General features: G+C 40.7%; 1 protein-coding gene across 4 annotated transcripts in view; it reads left to right on the top strand.

Moving 5' to 3' along the window:
• Positions 1–21,521, top strand: part of ZEB2 (zinc finger E-box binding homeobox 2) — a 117,985-nt gene that overhangs the window by 10,468 nt on the left and 85,996 nt on the right. For 3 of the 4 annotated variants that reach the window (XM_069982663.1, XM_069982666.1, XM_069982664.1), the window contains one exon: positions 5,132–5,227. The exons of the other annotated variant lie outside the window; for it this stretch is intronic. In XM_069982663.1, coding sequence (XP_069838764.1) covers positions 5,132–5,227 — 96 coding nt within the window. The remainder of the gene's footprint in view (positions 1–5,131; positions 5,228–21,521) is intronic. 4 annotated transcript variants of the gene reach the window in all.

The following is a 21,521-nucleotide window of genomic DNA, read 5'->3' as shown; positions in this document are numbered from 1 at the left end:
TTCATGCTAAGTCCCAGGGTGGCAGAAGTACCGTGCAAGCTGGCACGGGCTGTCTGGTTGGCAGAAATGCCATCTGTCAAAGCATCCAATAATGAAGTGTTATGTTATTCGTATGAACAATCAGGCATAATGTATTCTTTCGGAAATAAAAAAAAAACTAGGTTTATATATGAATGTGGCTAATCATGTCATTGGGGGGGGGCAGATACATCGATGATTTACCCTACGAGGTCGATGTGGATGGACATTGTTCAGGTGAAATATAGAAAGCTGAAATATACCCTACTTTACAAGTTCTTGACTAGCCTATGACCTAAGCTGCTGCAGAACCTCTTAGCTTAGCTAAAAATAAATCAAACAAGTTATTGGCGGATGTATATTTCCCAGGATGCTCTGCAGCAGATGGACCTATGTGAGTGATTAATCCTCTTCCTTGGAGGTCTACACTATTACAACTACTCCAGGGGTGGGCCAGGATGGCCAGTAGCTCAATGCCCTCAGATTACACTAACCCTCTGAAGGATTTTAAGAATAAGAAAATTCCTTTTCTTTAAGGTTGCTCAAGGAGCTGAGTCCTACATGGGTTGGGTAATGCTTGTATAATCTTATACGTACCTATCGCACGCAAGGGTCAGGTGGAGGACACTTCTATGGAGACACATAGACCCTCAGAGGAAGGCTGCAAATGGCATCAGAGCCTTCTAAAGAAAAGGGAAATACTCAGGTTTCGTGATGAGGTAAAAGGTACAATTATGAGGAAGAGAGAAGAACCTAGAAGACAGAATGTTTAAGGAACAAAACTAGTTTGTTCTCCATATGAGAACCATGGGAAAAGACGGCATCTAGTGTATGAAACACGCTAGGCCATATGTACGTCACCTATATCCATATACTGGACCGGTCACGTACATATCACATTCTCGTAATCGTTTGACGTGTTTTATCACTCTATGGTGTAAAAGGTTAAAGACAAGCGACAAGCTCTGCTAAATCTACAGAGAGAAAAATGAAAGATATGGAAGCGCCAAGTATCTTCATTATACTCCCACGCAATTCAGTTTCTACATCTTGGAATAGCGAAGATTTATAATCGTCAGCATTAGATGATTTTAGAGTGATTCGGTTATTGCTGATTTCATCAATACTAGGGAATAACAGGTACTAAAAAAAAAAAAAGTTCAAAAATGTTTAAAAATTCAAAAACACCTAGCAGAGGAGCGGTACAATTACTTCCCCCTCCACCCATTCCTCAAAATGGCATGATAAAGGATCACAGTGGCTTTATCTTTCTTGCACAGTCACTGAGATTACCATCAAACTCACCAGCAACTGTATACGAATAAAAAAAGAAATTTTAGTTTTTACTCCTTATTGTATAAAACGTAACGTTTTAGATCTCACATGGCGAGGATTTCTGTAGACAAGAATCCGTAGCTTATTCTTCGAAACGTACTTCCAGCTCCTTGTCAATATTTGTATATTTTCTATACAACATTCCGACCGCGGAGTTGTAAGAAAAGTAAATAACAAATAAATACAATTTAAAAAAAAATTCGTAAAATTCTTCGTTTATTTTTGATTTGTGACAGACGCGCAGCTAGTGATTACTCCATAGGCAAGCTGTCAAGGTCTCTTTACATCTGACAAAGTAAATTTCCTATACATATGAGATTCGTTCCGGTAAATATGTGTCAAAACCACATTAAAAAAAAAAAAAAAAAATCAAAAGGAGAAGATTTCAAAAATAGCAAAAAATTTGTAAATACATTTTTTGAAAAAATTATTCATTTGTAATTAATTAGGTTGATACTTTTAATGCCTGAACTGCCTCTGTTTTTTTTTCCTTCTTCTAATAGCAGTTTTGCATCTGCAATTAGGAGTAATTCTGACAGTTCCAATTTTCCGAGGGATGGGAGACAGTGAACAAGATGTAGAGCAGTGATATTACACGTGAAAACCCCTGTCTCTTTAACCTTGTTGGTTTTTGTCTCGCAGAGGTTACCTTTTCCCGATGGTGCAAAATCGACTTGACATAACTGTTCATGAGTTTCTGGGTTTTCCCTCGAGGTATTTGCATCCGATCAGCCCAGTCAAGCTTCAAGTTGAAATTGGCAGCCCAGAAACTGACAGGATAGGGACTAGGAGTGAGACAGCTGAAATATAAGCAATAAACTGACAGCATTAGAGTGAAATTGGGACTGTGTAACTCTCAGAGTGCAGGCAAAGTATCGGCTGAAGTCTCACAAGCTCTCGTTGGCCTGTAAGATGTTGTCGGATTCGGTTACGAGTTCACTGACTGACAATGAATTTCTATACTGGAACAAAAATGTTTTTCTTTTTCTTTTTGTGAAGTTCTTGGCCAACTCTCTCCTTAATTGCAAATAGGATTGGTCTAAAATAGAGTGGAGCCAAATTTCAAGGCCCTCCCATGAGCTTCACGACCCATGACAAGTTGGCAGATCTCAGATTAACAAAAAAAAAACAAGACAAAACTGTAGTATAAAAAAAGTAAAAGTAACATATAGGGTCGTTTAGATTTGACCCCTGTCTTTAAAAGTTGCTTTTACTTTCCGGAGAATTATAAAAAAAAAACCCTTGTAAAGAATTGTTAAATCTTTCATGTGGATTGTAGTAGTGGTGGTGGTGGTGGAGGGGGGGGGGGATGTCCTTTCTTTGTCAGAAAAGAAAACAAAAAGCTCCAGAAAGTTAATTAAACCAGAATAAAATAAACACTTCCTTGAATAGTTGCATGGTTTACATTATTGTTTGTTCAATGATATCCTGAAACTCACGGCCGAAAAGGGAAAAAAAAAAGACTAGTACGTTTTTTTTTCTCTCTCTTAAAGCACGTAGTAATGTTTTGCCTAAAAAGATTAGAAAAGAACACATTTTTTTAAATTTGAAAAAAAATTTGAAACAAAAAAAAAATTCAGTTTACTCCTGTAACTCAAAGCGTTTATCAATTTTTGAGTCAAAAACTGTACTTTTTTATAGGTATTAGCCTGATTAATAAGTCTCTGTTACTTCTTCTCCAGGAGACGTAGCAGACGTAAGCTTTGCTTTCAAACAGTTTTTAGCCCTGTGTGTGACAGGCATTGGCTGATCTGTTGATACCCATTCGACAGGCCCTGTTGAGTTTAAATGGTGTGACGGCACATTTTTGTTAAGCTTTGAACAAAGGGATGGAGATGGCGTGCTGGCACCATCCTCGTGCACATTGGACTTGTCACAGTCTTCCCTGATTTAATGCTCTGTTTATGCCTTAATATTAAAACTTAAGGTCAGAACAATGAGTTTCCATACTCCACGTACAAACTTTTATTCTGGGGTCTTAAGATATAGAAGCAAATGTCGGATTGCTCCTTCTCATTTCTATAGAACAAAACAATAAAACAATAACTTTGGAAACATAGATTGCAACTTGCCTCCGAGCTGTTATCCATTTTAAAAATGGAGGGATTTCTCTTTTTTTTTTCCTCTCGAAAAAGTCTTATTAGGAGAGAGGAAAGATTATTTTTCTTTGATCATTTGTTAGAAGTGATTATTTCTACAGTGGATTTGCTTATAAGCTCCTACAAAAAAAAGGTTAGGTCTATTTGCAGGCGTTGAGAATTGCTTAGACTTTTTAAAAAATGACAAGAATAATTCGAAATTGCATTCTATCCCGGAAAAGATGATTTACAAATAAATGCAAACACATGGATAAGAAGATACATGTATATGATGTGTAGGGATTGTTAGGAAAGTTGGCACTGAGCACTGAGATGTAATTATTTTACCGCTAGTCAGGATCAACCCGCGCCCTGAATGGCTTTTATTTATCTCTTGACTCATGTGATCCGGTTAAATGTTTTTAGTGTTCTCTCTCTCTCTTTTGAAAACCAATGAAATTTTCATGTGGTCTTCGGAGAATCTCACTTTCTGGTTTTGTTGAAACTTGTGCCATATTGTTCACTTTTGACTATATATTGTTCACGTTTTGAGATATATCCGGAGGTGGTTGACATAGTAGGTCACTGCTAGATAGAAGTAGTTTCCTTCCTTTTTGTCCTTACCACCATAGACTCCCAATTTTCCAGCTTTGCCTGCATAGTAACGTATATGATTTACGGCTACCACTTTGCAGAAAAGTAGTGATGCTTGGCCAGTCTTTCGCACCGTGCAACAACCTAACCCTAACTATATACAGCTGTGTCGGAAAGCTTCATTATCTCCATTAACCCACAGGACCTAAAATTAGTTCCACAACGCCAGCAAAAAAAAATCTAAATCATGACAAGTACCAGGTACTTAGATACGATGTTCTCCACCCAAGCTTGGCTCACAATTTTCCAGCAGATCTCTTTTTTTGACACTGTCATAATTATTGGTGGGTTGTTCTTTTTCTTCTCAAAGTAGTACAAATGTTCGACCCCTTCCACTGTATTAACCTACAGACCCCATTAGCAAGGTCTACAAAGACAGATGTGGAGCATCGCCTGCATGTCTTGTAGACTTGACATAAAACAGTGTCTGGCCTGTCCTCCCTCTCCTTGGCTTGAGATGTGTTCTTTAAGTCATATAGTTACGTAGCTAATGGGGTTGATAAAAGACATATGTCCATCAAGTTCGAAAGGGAAGATGTGACTTACAAGTCGTAGTTACGTACCTACCTGTCTTGTCCATCAAGATCATTGAGGGGTAGATGTGTCCTATAAGACGTAGTCATATAACTAGTGGTGTTCTCTATCAAATTCAATGAGAGGAGCTATGTTCTGTAACTCATAGTTAGGTACTATAGGTAGCAGAGCTCAAAAAAGATCAAGTTCAGTGGGGAAGATATGTTTTTTGAGTGGTCTTGATCATGACGTTCTAGTGATCCCTCCATACTTGATGACCTAATGGAATATAGTCTTTGTTTTTATGCTTTTATTATGCTTTATGTATTATAATATGACTCAATATCATCCATATGAGTGATTGATGCACCATTATGGAGTAGGTCAGTCCGGGATGATAATCTAGGACTACCTTCTCCCCCTTAGGCCCACTTTCTCTACTGTAGTTGTCATCTAGTATGTAGATCGGTGTGTGTTTGACTAATGTTCGGCTGTTTGAATCATTCCTTGTTTTTTTCCCTTGCTTAAAAAAGGAGGACTTATATTACACATTGACAGAGATGAGCAGGACCTATCCCTTCTACCAGAGCGACACCCAAATATTTGTAGGAGGAAAGACTCCCGCAATAGTAGGTCTTTTTCCTGGTGTACTGTTGTCTCGATTTCTTATGCACAATCGCCTTCTGTTATGACATGTCTTTTTAAATGTTTGCCTTGGTTATCATAACTGTTTTAAATCTTTTTGTAATTAGAGCTAAGAGATTGACATCCCCAAGGAAGCATTAATTGTTGGATCATGTCAGTATCTGTCTCCCAATCTATAAATACATGCACTGCGATTTTTAACCATCTCTGTAGCACAAAGTGGAATTTTTTTTTTTTTTTTTTTCACTTTTTAATTCTATTCCAGAAAAAGAACCCAGCTAGTATTGATGATAAAACCCTCTATGGAAGTTTCATGCAAGCTGTGAGATCATTACATACCATAACTCATGAATGGGACTGGCCCATAGAACGACTTACAAGTCTATTATTCCCATATGTTTGTAATAATTTCTGCTGTTCAGAGTCTTCTCTACAGCATTTTATGTCATACTTCAAACATCGTTTTTCAATCTTGCAAAAATCAAAGCGGTAAGACGAGAGAAAAAAATTGTAAAAAAATCGGAGTAAGCAAAATGATTGGCAAAAAACCCCACGAATCTAGATCGTATAATGGCTAAGAAAAAAGCTTATTTCTAATTCGACATTGTCATTGGTCGCGAAGCTAGTCTATTTTGTAAGCAGATGATGTCACTTATTTCCAAATTGTTATTTAAAAAAAAAAAAAAAAAAAACAATTATAAAATTACAATGATAGAAAAAAAAGCGCAGTTACTGTATTTGTGTTCCGTTCAACAATCAACATGCAGGGAAACAAAACAATTCTATGCAAAAAAAAAAAAAAAATCATCATTCATCTACATTATAATTGCTTCTTTTCCACATCTACGGGGTGGTTAATTAAAATTGTGATTAAATGTGGTCTCGCTGCCTAAGATGTCTTGCCCAAAACAGGTGGTACGGAATTTAAAAGTAAAAAAAATGTAATTAGCATTGGAAATTGAGAAATTGCCTGTAAGAATCAGTGTTAATTTCAGTCAGTGATGAGGTAATTTATAAATGAATTCAGCAGAGGATGGGGAGTAAAAAATGCACAACCGACACTCTGCCCCTCCTTGGCATTCCCAGCATGCAGGTGAAGATGTTTGCAAAATATTGAGGTAATTTGAAAATAATTCCACACGTTCCGTAGCTTTGTATTTAGTCAAAATTGTGGCTACCTGTGTACTCCTCCCTTATAGAATGGGGGACGACATAAAGGATAACATTTGTGGCCATAAACGACTGCCAATGACATAATGTGGCTATATAGCTATAATTGTTTACATTATAACACCAAGAAACTGTGCTGCTCTGTACAACATGTCCAGCCCCCAAAGAGCTTGCAGTCAAATTGTCTAGAAATGTTTCAATCAAGGTTAAATAAGTTACGAACATCGATTTATTGTGGCTATATAGTTATACTTATTACTTTTATGGCACTAACAAACTATGCAGCACTGTAGAAGATCACTATTTAATACATACAATATAAGTCCCGCCCCTGAGGAGCTTGCAATGCAATTTGCCAACAATGGTATAACCACCCTGGAATCAAGGCAGAATAGTATACCAAAATCGGTTTAATGTGGGTATATAACCATACTTATTCCATTTATGACACCAATAAAGTGTGCAGGGATGTATAAGATCCCATGTTATATATGTATGATACCTCCTGCCCCCGTGGAGCTTATAGTACACTTGGCCTACAAATGTGTAACCAATATGGAGTCATCCAAAACTAAATGTTACCAATATACTGTAGGTATAGTCAGTGTCGGACTGGGGTATCTGGGGCCTACCAGAGGAAATGATTCTGGGGGCCCACCAATGAAGAATCAGTGAGAAACAACATGTCAGTCAGTGTTTCTGCAGGTTCTAAAGCTGGGGGCCTACCGGAGGCTCTTCTGGGCCTCTGGTGGGCCAGTCCGACACTGGGTATAGTGTAACAAAGGGAAGCAAAATATATAGGGGTCGTGACCTAATATTACTGCGTCTGATTCAGGAGCTGTGTGTTCCCGCTGGCCACAGGGCTTAATGCCCAAATGGTCACCTCTTCATATAGATAGGAGGGGACAGGGCGGGATTCAAGGTCATAGACAAAGCAATCACTTATAGATGTACCACCCAAACACACACAAACATTCATGATATGGTATGGAATGGTCTCAAGCTTTATCAAAGGCAAATGTTTTTATATTTTTTTTCCCACAAAATTGAAATTCATTCCATTCAGGTCTATATATATTAAAAAAAAAAAAAAAAAAAGTTCATTTTAGCAAGTTCTCTAATCTGGGGATATATTTTCATTAATTGCTTTCTGTGACCTCTTTCTGACCGTGAATATCGTCCATGCATTGATTTTCTGTCTCTGTGAGTTTATGTATTAGTGAAGAAATGTTCTGTTTTACATCCATTCGTTTGGTACTAATTATACGTGATATACGCGTACAGTGTGGGTTGTTTTTTTAACCATCTTCATCATCATCATCAGAGTTGAAAATTTTTGTGTGACATCATTGCATGGCATCATCGTATGACATAATTGGTTCGCTTGTTTTATCGTTCATTTGTGCCTAAGTGTTTAATAACCTTGGGTTCTTTCTGAAACTCAAGATAGACGGTGTAGCCTAGGCAATGTGTGAGGCAACACATGTGCTCTTGACTTAGCGCTAGACACGTTTACGTCAGCAGGTTGGTGATGTCGAAAAGTTTCAGCGCATCATTGTTCTCACAAGGTTTCCAGTAAAGTTCTCGTATTCTTTATTGGTTTCAAAATTTTTTTATTATCTATAAGTTTTAGAACCATCATTGGCTTCCACTAAAGGTCCAGAGTTCTCATTAGTTTTTATATAGGATTAAGTATCATTGTTGGTTTCCAAAAGGTTCTACTATGAACAATGGTTTCCCAGAGAATGCCATCATTGGCTTTCCAGAAAAGGTTCATTACTATCACTGGTCTCCACAAAAGTTTCAATATTTTAGTATTTTTTGTGGTTTTCAAAGTGATACAGTACCAGAAATGGCCCAGCACCAACAGCAAAATTCAAAAAGTTCTAGTATGGTCATTGATGTTATCATTGGTTTCTACTGAAGATCTAGTACCATCATTGGCTCCTGAAAGTCTTTTAGTATTTCAGAAAAGAAGGTCCAAAACCATCAATACTTCTAGTATTTTGACTTTTCAAAAAGTTTTTTTTTATTGGTTTCTAAAAACATCCATCTCTGTTTTCCAAGAAGGGCAAAATTTAGGATCTTGAACATGGAGACAAGTATTCATTATTCAACTTAACCGATGTAATGCTTGAGAAGAACATCTTAAGGACGTGTAGAGGCCATTTATGCTCCTCTAGGAATTGTGAAGGATATGTAAAGCAGTCCTCATACTACCTTTTCGAAGTAGCCTACCCCTTAAGTCAGAACATGACTGGGGATTTAGGCCAAGCCAGACAACTCTCTAGAAGTAGAGGTTACCCATCTATAGTTCTTGTGCGAGAGAGCTGCTTTGTATATCCTTCAACCAAACCAACAACCGATAACTCAAGACTGGAAATTGCACAATTTAAGAGTATTTGGCCATGTTTGCTAAGTATTTGTGGTATATTACCGACTGATGCCTCCTCCTAATCTATACGATTGTGGTTAAGGACTAATGCACAGGTACTTATAGAGCAAAGTCAAATAATTCTTTGAATGGCGGGCGGGGGGATTAAGGAGGTTGGTCCTTGAAGATAAATAGACAACCTTTCTGAGAAGCCATAACACCACAGTTATTTATTTATCTGGAGACACCGAGGTTACTTGAAGGAAGAGCAATCCTATCCATGACTGGGGAAATGGCCCAGGAGACAGATTTCCAGTTTGAAAATAATTCCTAATATCTGGGAAATGCTCTGTTTGTTTACCCGTACATAATGCTAGTTTGTCCGCCTGGGAACTGAGGCAAATGGGAGAAGTATGCATGGATTTCACAGGTAACAGGATTACGTGGGCACATAATTGATCCATTTGGAGGAGAGAGAGAGAAAAAAAAAAAAAAGAAAAAAAAAATTGACACCGCTCTCGAAGATGTCTCGCCTTTAGAGATAGGAGTTTATGAAACCGGCATCTGTAAATTCAAAGGAATCAATATGTCAATTTTATTAAAGCGCAGGACCAGCTGGACATTAAAGGAACATTTATACAAAAAAAAAAAAAAAAAAATTTCAGCTGTACTTACAGCTGTCCTGCATAGCTCATTACAAAGGCTTAGATTTGTGTTAAAATGTGGCGTCTTTGTTCCCTGCTAGTACATCTGTGGAATCAAAAGCAAAAGGGCGCAATCTACTAGACAGGGGGAAAAAGAAAAAAATGACTGCAAATCAGCGACATGAATGCGTGATTGGGACGGTGACGTATAGATCACGTATCATTCTGCGTGTAGGGGACTCGTCGGTCCCTTGCTGGGAGACCCATCTCTTTCCACCATGACGACCGCTAACCCAGCGGATCCAGCGCTATAGTGACGTAAATGGACTCGTATCTCAATGCATTCTGTATGTGCATGCCAGCCCTTTGATATGGGATCTTTAATGTTCTGCATTGAGCTCAGTTGATCCTGGGGGAGCGTAGATATGATCATATATCAAGCTTGTTAAAGACTGATGTAGCATGCAATTTATCATCATCAATCATCTATAGGTGCATGGCTACATTCATTCTGCACTTGGCCGACTCACTTCAATGGAGCTATGTTGCAATTCCCCTGCCCACCAGGTAGCAGGGTGGCGCTGTGCAGGGAAAGACTGTGAAAAAGCAGAAAAGTATGCAACCACTTTAGGTTAAATTTCAGAGATTTCTCCTTCTTATCATCATGAAGAGATAGAATATCTGCTTGGCCCAATCCACTTCAATGGAGTTAGGCTGCAGTTCCTATGTGCTACCAGGTAGTAAGGTGGCGCTATACAGGAAAAGAATGTGAATAAAGCATTGTAACCCATTTAGACCCTTACCTATCATGAAGTGACTGCACTTCAATGAGTTCACATGCTGCAGTTACACAGCACAACCACATAGAAGGATGGCGCTTAGAGACCCTTACCTATCATAAAGCGATGGCCTATCCCAGTAATATAGCATCACTTTATGAATGGGAATATCCCTTTAAGCTTGTTATATAGAATTATTATTGCATTGTCTATGCAAAGTGTCATTGCAAATGGTTTAGCTATAGGGGTGCAGAAGTCGCAGCCATACCCAGCACCGGTTACAGGTTCTGCATGTGTCGTCTATGGGGGAGCTGTAGCTAGTGGCAGAGAGCAGACCCCCCTAGTCCCCCCTGATTCTATAGACAGTCTCCAGTGGTTAGCAGGAGGGGATACAAAGTACAGATTGCACAGACCACAGGAATGAGTAATGCCACTTTGGGCACATCCGCCGGGGTGCTAGGTTTCCCAGTAAAAACACGGAGAGCATTCACATGTTGAGTGTTCTCCTCCGACAGTGTGGTTATCCACAGGTTCAGCCCCTTGTATCCAGTGACCCAGGTCCCATTAGGTTTTACTGGGAAGGAGTCGGATGCTGGGAACATCTGAGGGGGATAAAAGTCCCTATTTGTTTCACATTTGCCCCAAATTATCAGCGCCCTCTGGGCATATAGTAGTGTAGGTGGTCCATTCACATGTAGACATAGTATAGCCAAATCTGAGGATGAGAACATTTCATCAAGACCTCTGCTTGCTGTCAGTGAACAGAACATTATTGTATATAAAGCCGGATCTAGGAGATAGATAGTCTGCATAGAGATAGGTAGATAGATAGATAGTTAGATAGAAGATAGATAGATAGATAGATAGATAGATAGATAGATAGGAGATAGATAGGAGATAGATAGATAGGAGATAGATAGATAGGAGATAGATAGGAGATAGGAGATAGGAGATAGATAGATAGGAGATAGATAGATAGATAGATAGATAGGAGATAGGAGATAGATAGATAGGAGATAGATAGATAGATAGATAGATAGATAGATAGATAGATAGATAGGAGATAGATAGGAGATAGATAGATAGATAGATAGATAGATAGATAGATAGATAGGTAGATAGATAGATAGATAGATAGATAGATAGATAGATAGATAGATAGATAGATAGATAGATAGGAGATAGATAGATAGATAGATAGGAGATAGATGGATAGGTAGATAGATAGATAGATAGATAGATAGATAGATAGATAGAAGATAGATAGATAGATAGATAGATAGGAGATGATAGATAGATAGATAGATAGATAGATAGATAGATAGATAGGAGATGATAGATAGATAGATAGATAGATAGATAGATAGATAGATAGATAGATAGATAGATAGGAGATAGATAGATAGGAGATAGATAGGAGATAGATAGATAGATAGATAGATAGATAGATAGATAGATAGATAGATAGATAGATAGGAGATAGATAGATAGGAGATAGATAGGAGATAGATAGATAGGAGATAGATAGGAGATAGATAGATAGATAGATAATAGATAGATAGATAGATAGATAGATAGATAGATAGATAGGAGATAGATAGATAGATAGATAGATAGATAGATTGATTTTTGTTGGCGCCATCAATGTAAAGATCCTGTCGTATCATGTAAACCTTTACATTTTTTTTTTTAATAGCTGATCACTTGCTACAATTGCATCCAGTCTAGGCGAGTGGTGTTAAAGGGGTACTCCAGAAAAAAAAAATTCAGATCAACTGGTGCCAGAAAGTGCCAGAGATTTGTAGATTTCTTCTATTTAAAACAATCTCCAGTCTTCCAGTCTAGCTGCTGTATGTCCTGCAGGAAGTGGTGTATTCTTTTCAGTCTGACACAGTGCTCTCTGCTGCCTCCTCTGTCCCTGTCAGGATAGGGTTTTTATGGGGATTTGCTCTTGCTCTGGACAGCTCCTGACATGGACAGAGGTGGCAGCAGAGAGCACTGTGTCAGAATGGAAAGAATACACCACTTCCTGTAGGGCATACAGCAGCTGATAAGTACTGGAAAGCTGAAGCTTTTTTTTTAAATAGAAGTAAATTACTAATCTATATGACTTTCTGACACTAGTGAATGTTTTGGCTGGAGTACCCCTTTAAACCTGCAGCCCTCCAGCTTTGCAACAGCTGGATTCTAGGCAATTCTCCAGACTGATACATTGTAACAGATGGATACAACATTGACCAATAATGTATCTATTTGCTGACAGTAAAATATTGAATTGAATTTTTCAATTCTCAAATGACGCCTTTCGCAAGCAACTACTCCCATCATGCACCGCTGCAAACGCACCACTTCTTAAAGCGACAGCGAACCATTAATAGATTATAGATTATAAAGGGAAGACATTGACCCCCCCCCTAGCGCATGATCCCCTAAATCTGTTGTTGTCTCCCCCTCCATTGACTGACATCAGCTGTCGGGCTAAGCAGGTGTTCCTGTGTAAACAAAACCCGTCCCGTATACGTTCCGCCGCGCGCTCCGAAAGAGCAGCGTGATTAAGAATCCTGTAAATTTTTTGAATGGAAACGGATGGGCGCCTGAGCAGAACATAATTACACCATTTTAACATCCGCAGTTCACCGCCGCAGCCCCCAAGTTGAAGAACGGCAGAAATTAATAATATATAATAGCATCGTTCTCGTCATTTATAAATGAAATAAAGCAGAAAGCGGATTCTGCTGATTCGCAGGTTCTTCCTAATTTCTGAAAAAGATAAAGTGGAGATTATAATTCCGTAATGGGGGGATGGATTTTTTTTTTTCTTTTAATAGAGCGGTTTATTAGGAGACGTCTCGAAGTTTTTCGCTGAGAGTAACAAGCGGCGACCGCCCCAGAAGGAATCTGCAATTCACATTATAGATGACTGTAAAGAGCGGCCATTGTAATAAAACTATACGGCGGAATGATCGATTTGCAGTCTGCACTTCACTACCTGAGGATGCTGCCGGCTCCGCTACTTTACTGCGTTCTCTCACACATCTCTATCAGTCATGTACATAGATGTAGCAGAGCTGAGTTTGTTATTTTAGCTATTTGGTGCTGATCACTCAGTATAGATCACTTTATAATAGGCTCTAACCCAGCTCCGCTCATCACTCATCAATGTATGGCAGTCCCATAGAGAGGATGCAGGTGGCCACTCCTTTCACTTTGGGGGACTATTGACATCAATGACTTTTAATTTTAAGTTGAGCTAAACTGCAATACCAGACAGAGGTGTGAAACTATTTCTGGGGGGCGGGGAGCAGCCATTTTTTTCTGCTCCTGGTGAACTAGGATCGTGAAGGGGTTAAGAGTAAAGTCCCCAGAGATCTAGTGTCACAATTACAATTAGAGCTTTGGTTTCCCAATACATACATTCTCCATGGTACGCCTGCAATTAGAACCAGAGCTCTGCTATACCAGTACATGCATCTCCCATGCTACATCTACAATTAGAACCAGAGCTCTGCTATATGATGCACCTACAATTAGAACCAGAGCTCTGCTATACCAGTACATGCATCTCCCATGCTACACCTACAATTAGAACCAGAGCTCTGCTATATGATGCACCTACAATTAGAACCAGAGCTCTGCTTTACCAGCACATGCATCTCCCATGCTACACCTACATTTAGAACCAGAGCTCTGCTATACCAGTACATGCATCTCCCATGCTACACCTACAATTAGAACCAGAGCTCTGCTATATGGTGCACCTACAATTAGAACCAGAGCTCTGCTATACCAGTACATGCATCTCCCATGGTGCACCTACAATTAGAACCAGAGCTCTGCTACACCAGTACATTCATTGTCCATACTGCACCCACAATTAAAACCAGAGCTCTGCTATACTATTACATGCATCCTCCATGGTGCACCTACAATTAGAGCCACAAATCTGCTATACCAGTACATGCATTGTCCATGGTGCACCTACAATTAAAACAAGAGCTCTGCTATAATAGTATATGCATTCTTTGCAGTGCACCAACAATTAGAACCACAGCTCTTCTATACCAGTACACGTATCCTCCATGGTGCTCCCACAATTAGAGCCACAGAGCTGCTATACTAGTACATGCATTCTCTTTAGTGCACCAACAATTAGAACCACAGATCTGCTATACTAGCACATGCATTCTCTATAGTGCACAACAATTAGAACCAGAGCTCTGGTATACCAGTACACAAACCCTCTATGGTCCATGCACAATTAGAACCATAGCACCGTTATCCAGGTCCAGTCATCTTCCAGTCCCCCTTTAAGACGTCTTCTCCCATAGTGAAGGCTCCGGTTCGCTCTCATTACCTCTTCACTTCACTAGCCTCAAATTGACTGATTTTAATACGCCTAAAACGGCTCGAGTCCTTCTGAGTGTTCATTAAAACCAACAGGGTTTGCTGTGAAATACTACAATATAAAACGGGATGTACATTAATAAAGTCGGGATAAATGTAGAGTGCTCCGCGCATTGATCGTTGTATAGGAGGATTCCGGCTCCAGTCTAATGGGAGATGGGGGGGGGGGGTATTTAACCCTTGCGGAACATTTCTGCACAGCGTGACGTACGTGTCATCATAACAAACATGAAAGGGGCGACAAAAATTCTCCCCGCACAAGTGCAATAATTTCTAATTATCCCAGCCGGGCTGCCAGAGGGCCCTACAGAAGACAGCAACTTGTTGCACATCCATCTGTTGAACAGGAGTAAGAGCCGTGCAGAGAATTCCTTGGGGCGGCTTTTTTTTTTTTTTTTTCTCCCCCAGAAATGCATCACTTGATAAATGACACATTTTTGTCACTTTTGCTTTGCAGCGGTTCTCTCCGAACATGTGAATTTGTTTCTAAGAATGAAACGTCTGCTTATCTTACCAGCAGTGATTTGCCCTTAACTTCGGTTTGATGTACGTTCCTGCTGTTCTGCTTTGTGCCGTGCATAAAAAAAAAAACAGGGAAAGATTGCTGTGTGGTTTCGGGGGTCTTCTGGGGACCCCCCTCCAGTGTATTGTCTGTGATGAAATTGTGTTTTGGTAACTTTATAGTCAATAGTGAAATTGGGGAGGGGGGGAGGGGGGGGGGGTCATGGCAGAAATTGTCATTACTGGTGCCGGTTCATGCAACTACTGATTCCTATAGGAGGAGAATAGTGAGATCCCCATAGGAAATTAACATCCCGACAGGGTACCCCTTGACCATGTAGTTGCGTTATTCCTTAATATAAAAAACTATAAATAATAAATATAATAATAAATAAATAATAAAATTTACAATATATATTAAATCTATGGGCACTCTCTCCTTCTAGAGAGTGGTCTGGCTTTTCATAAATCCCAAATCATGTTCTAAGCCAAGGATAGAGAACGGTCGGCCCTCTAGCAGTTGCAAAACTACAATTACCATCATGCCTGGACAGCCAAAGGCTGTCCAGGCATGATGGGAGTTGTAGTTTTGCAACTGTTGGAGGGCCAAGCGTTCCCCTGTTCTATGGTTTCTTATTAGAATCCAACACTGAGTTTAAGGCAAAGTACCTTCCAAAGGTGATGTCAGAGAGCTGCTTTACTTATGCCAAGGGTTGCACATACTTTTCTCTTAAAGGGAACTCGTCATCATAAAAATACTACCTAAGCTATCAACATCCTGTTATAGAGCACGAAAAGATGAGCAGATTGATATATATGTTTATGGGAAAAGATTCAGTATAACTTGTAATTTATTGCTGTTTCAATGAGATGTTTCCATTGTGACCCCACCCACTGGACTCCTAAACACAAAATGAAGTTATACTGAATCTTTTCCCACAAAGATATATATCAATCTCTTCCTGCTCTATAACATGGTGCTGATAGATTAGATAGCATTGTCTTGGTGACAGGATCCCTTTAAATGGTAGAATGGTTGTATATAGTTGTATATGCCACAAAGGCAGCTGCTATAGAGGGCGCCGTGTTCTTGTATCCCCAGGACTTGGGGGATGTGAACAAATGGTTAATTCCCCTTGGTATACCAGAAGGGATATAGGGAGCAATGCCCCTACCCTGTTTTTCCTCTAGGCCGTGTGAACCTACACCGAATTTCAACATTAGCAAACAAGGAAGGTGTAAAGTGATTATTTGGTTCTTCTGTGGTTAAGAAGGGGTTAACCAGTCCTGGAAGAATGGGGATTGGTTGCTTGACATTGGAATGATCTCAAGGGGCCCTATGTACACATAAGTTTGAGGCTATGTTTGAAGCGTAGGTTTGAGGCTATGTTCCCACTTCAGAAACATATCAGAGGGGAATACAGCGGTCTCATTATAAAGAAGTTGGCTAATAATAATCATGATCTATGTAACGGGACGGTCCCCATCCCCCGCTATGTTTCCAAAGTAAGAACATAGCCTTAAACTTACTTATAGGCAATGCTGGGGCTGATTTACTTTTCTGGGGCAATTTGCACTCAAAAAACTTTTGCACCTTGTGCCCCAAAATTGGGGCGTAATTTTTCTTTTTTTTTTTTTAAGTAAAAATAAGCCATTTCTTAGACTAGACCATGGGTAGGGAACCTTGGCTCTCCAGCTGTGGCAAAACTACAACTCCCATCATGCCTGGACAGCCGAAGCTAAAGCTGTCTAGTCCAGGGGTAGGGAACCTTGGCTCTCCAGCTGTGGCAAAACTACAACTCCCATCATGCCTATAAAGCCAAACCTTTAGCTGTCCAGGCATGATGGGAGTTGTAGTTTTGCAACAGCTCGAGAGCCAAGATTCCCTACCCCTGGACTAGACAGTGTAATCAACCTGGAAACTTTCAGACTGTCTAGTCTAGGTTTGCACTCTTAGTAAAGCCTCAGTCACTCCACGTTACTCTATTATCCTCGGCGTAGCTCCATTTGTATACACGGGATGACATTGTGGCGCTCTCACTGACCTGAATGATTGTTCTCTTCACACCCGCGTCTTCCGTTTAATGCACTTGACACCGCTCGGCGCTCCTGATAAAACTAATTCATTAATTGAATGGTTATTGATTTCACATGAAAAAAAAAAAAAAAGTCCATATTATTTAATAAGAGGAATGTGAGGGCTGGCAGCGCGGCGCTCTTATTATCAGATGATTTTATTTTATTACCTAGTAGTTTGGCAGGATTAGAACACTACCGGCTCGTGGTTGTTCCGCACGCAGTCAGGGCTCAGAACATCAGACGGCGAGGCTCAGCGTGTTCTGAACACCTTCCCCGCTTTCTTCCACGTCCAGACGCGATTATATCACTGTTGCTTAATGATTCCGTATTGAGGTTGAACTAGAAGTGCATTGCCTCATTATTGCACATTGTGACACTGCGCCGCCATTCATGCTTATTCAGATTCAGCTCCAGACGGTATGACAACACCAGAATATCAGCGCTGCCCATCACAGCCGGAGTGTAACACCGTGCCCGCACTGCAGGTAGCAGAGCTGGGTTTGTCAGATGTAGCAGAGTTCAGTTTTGTTGGGACCCCCCCGACGCCCAGGTCACATGACCCTCCAGCCCCTGGCAGCTACACCCACCACATAGAGACCTGTCATTCTGAATACCCAGGCCCTGACCGATTGCTAGAACCCACGCGTTTCTTTTAGGCCTCATAGACTTACATTAGGAGTTCATCTCTATCATGTTGCACGAAGCTGAGAGAAAACACGTTTAAAATTCTGTGATTCTGTCTAAAATTTTGATTTTGAATGTTCAGGCCTTGACCGATTGATAGTGTTCTCAAACCTGCTTCCCTTCAGATGCTGCAAAACTACAACTCCCAACGTATAACCAGGCAGTGTTCTCTAACCTGTGTCCGAGCTGTTGCAAAACTACAACTCCCAACATACAAGCAGGCAGTGTTCTCTAACCTGTGTCCTTCCAGCTGTTGCAAAACTACAACTCCCAGCATGCCCTGACAGCCTGCGGCTGTCAGGGCATGCTGGGAGTTGTAGTTTTGCAACAGCTGGAAGGGCACAGGTTAGAGAACATTGCAGCTGGATAATTGTTACTGCCCGGTGGTGGCTTCCCATAATCCTTTGCACACACGTAAATCTCCTATATGTAACATGAAGGTATTGTCTCTCCCTCCTCTCCAGACTTAATACCCCCCCCCCCTTCCCTTTTCAACGTAATTACATATTTCAAAAGGCAAAGTACTTTCATTTGTGAAACTAAAGCGGCTCAGGGATCTATCTCCTTCCAGATTAGTTCACTGTCTTTACAGGATAATGTTTCTTAATACCTGGTTCATTTCCATTTCATAAAGAGACGCCTTACTTCTCCGCACACCGCCACTTGTCTCCTCTTTATAAGATTACTTTCAAGGAAAATAATTGTTTACACCTGAGAACCATCAAAGAAGCCTCGGGACAATAGCGGGAATACTAGCCGATGGCGTCAACGAGAAAACGAGCGTGATGACAGAGCGATGATGATGTGACTGTGTGTAAGAGGAGAACGGCCCGGGCCTAGGGTGGCAGATCGGCAGAGGCGGCAGCATCATTTTCTATATGCATTGATATTGGGGGAGATTTATCAAACATTGTGTAAAGGGAAACTGGCTCAGTCGCCCCTAGCAACCAATCAGATTCTACTTTTTTATGCCTCACAGACTCTTTGGAAAATGAAAGGTGGAATCTGATTGGTTGCTAGGGGCAACTGAGCCAGTTTCACTTTACACCATGTTTGATAAACCTCCCCCATAGAACACAATGGGGTTTGTAGACAATGGTGAAGAGTAACAAGAGGCGTCACTGGCTAGAAGAGCCCAATAATGGTTAATAGAAAATTATGCTTGAATTTAACGCTCTGCATCCAGGACTATAATTTTTTGTTTGTTTGGGGTATTGCCGTTCAGTTCCATTGAAGTGAATGCAGTTGTAATGCAACACCAAACCTGAGCACAGGTGTGGTACTGTTTTTAAAAATGATTTTTTTTTCTAAAGCAGGGATAGGGAACCTTGGCTGTCCAGGCATGATGGGAGTTGTAGTTTTGCAACAGCCAGAGAGCTGAGGTTTCCTACCCCTGGTTTAAAGGATGTGACTGCCTTCTTCCAAAAACAGTGCCACACCTCTCCTCAGTTTGTGTCTGGTACTACAACTACATTCCCTTCAATGGAACTGAGCTGAGAGTAGAGCGCTCAGATGGAAAGTTGCACATAAAAGCTTTATGTTGGTGCAAAGAATTATAGGAGGTCACCAAATTGACCTACTGCAATCTGTGGCCGTCCAGCTGTTGCAGAACTACAATTCCCAGCATGCCCTGTGTTGTAGTTTTGCAACGATTCAAGTCTGTGCGGAATTACAACTGGAAGTGACCTGCACTACCAAACACGAACTAAGGACAAGAGTGGCGCTGTTTCAAGACCGCTGCTTAATACAAATCATGAGATCATAACATAAATTGCAAACTCAGCTCTGCTACATCTATAAACTTCTATTTCATAGATATCTTATAAACGCTCCAGTTTTTTTTTTGTTTGTTTTTTTTAATCGCTTTGCAGTTTTCGGGAGGGATTATTTTGTTCTTGTTGTGTTTTGTGTTTCGCTTTGTGCTTTTTAATGTTAAACCACACACTGTCTGCCATCCAGGATAGACTTGTGTGTAGGGTAAGGTCACCAATAGCGACTGGCAGAACAATCTGCTGAATCAAGAGGGGCGATTGTGAATGGTGCCAGTCAGTCGCAATTAGAGCCCGGACCAAGGAAATCCCTAACTAGTGCATCGTTTCGAGCCGGCTTCATACAAATCATCTCACCTGAAACTAATTGTCACAACAGAGATCTTATGCAAATGAGCCCCGGGGTTAGCGTGGGAAAAGAAACATACTGTCGCAAATATAGGTGACCTGCTGAGCAGGGGGTCTGTTGCTGGGGAAATCTTTGTTCGTTGGGTTTAAGGGGGGTTGAGTCCCCATTGTTTAAATTAAAAAGTAAAAAAAAAAAGTTTGGAAGCGCAGGATATAATTTTATTTGGAGTGTGGGCAGCCCCCCCCCTTTCTCGTCAGCCTCAAGTCTGGGTATTTACTGTCAGCAATAGATTGTGCCATAATCGAGTCCTTCTGCTCAGACCCCTAGTTAGACCCCGTGACCCATCCCCACCTGAACCGTGCGGCCGTTGCACTCAGCTCAAATGACCTTTGTTCAATCGCAGGCGGTCAGGATGTGACCCACTTTCTGCTCCAGCCTCCGTTTTATTTACTGCGTTAAATAGAAAACATGTCAGATTTACCTCCAGTAGTGAATCAGGGGTAATGATGTCAGGGGCCGTTCTGTTCCCATATAAGCGGAGAGGGGGGGGGGGTGATTTATGGGATGGAGATACAATGGAACACAATGTAACTGTTCTCAATAACTGTTGGATGGAATTGATTGGAGGGGGGGTATAAACTTATATAGTGGTAAGGGTATGAGAGTCTAGATTATGGCCGTAAGACTCAAACCTGGATCAGTAGAGAAGTGGATGGAATTAACCATATGTATTACTAGACTTTTCAAGGGTTTATCCAAAAACATGGCTGCTTTTCTTCTTGTATTAGAAGTCAGCTACATTCACTTCAATGGAACTGAGCTGCCATACCAGATAGAAAATGTGAAAAGAGACAAAGCAGCCATTTGTTTTTGTTTTTTTATTCTGGATAACCCCTTTAAGGGGGATATCTAACAGCCAAAGTTGATAGGAGTTGTAGTTTTTCAACAGTGAGTGTGAATGGGGTGAAGAGAGAAAGCTGCTGCCAAATAGATGCCTCTGGCGATGGATAATATCACTAGTAGCTAACCTACTGGACCATTGCCTTCTGTGACTTGCACCCAGTGTCGGACTGGCCCACCGGAAGACCGGGGAATTCTCCGGTGGGCCCCCAGCTTTAGAATCTGCACTACCACTGACTGACATGTTGTTTCTCGCTGGTTCTTCTTTTGTGGGCCCCGAGGATCATTTACTCTGGTGGGCCAAACACATACCCCAGTCTGGCACTGCTTGCACCATCATTAGCTGACCTGCTGATCGCACCAAGATCAGCGAACTTGGCTACCTTTAATGTAATCTTCATGTCCAGCCCACTTTAATTGGAGATGCCAGTAAGAAAATAGCTCTATGACCTAGGCTTCATAAAAAAAAAAAAAAGTAATGCTACCTCTAGTGCCACTGTACTAAAAATGCATAGACAAAAATGATCCTCTATAGGGCCCAGCATAGGTGAAGAATAGAGATGAGCGCAACTGGAGCATGCATGAGTCCTATCGTTCATAAGTTGGATTCAGCCCTAGAGAGTCC

The sequence above is a fragment of the Dendropsophus ebraccatus genome, chromosome 9 (assembly GCF_027789765.1).
Source record: "Dendropsophus ebraccatus isolate aDenEbr1 chromosome 9, aDenEbr1.pat, whole genome shotgun sequence".
Lineage (NCBI taxonomy): Eukaryota > Metazoa > Chordata > Amphibia > Anura > Hylidae > Dendropsophus > Dendropsophus ebraccatus.
The sequence above is the reverse complement of the archived record's forward strand: the minus strand, read 5'-3'. Positions and strand labels throughout refer to the sequence as shown.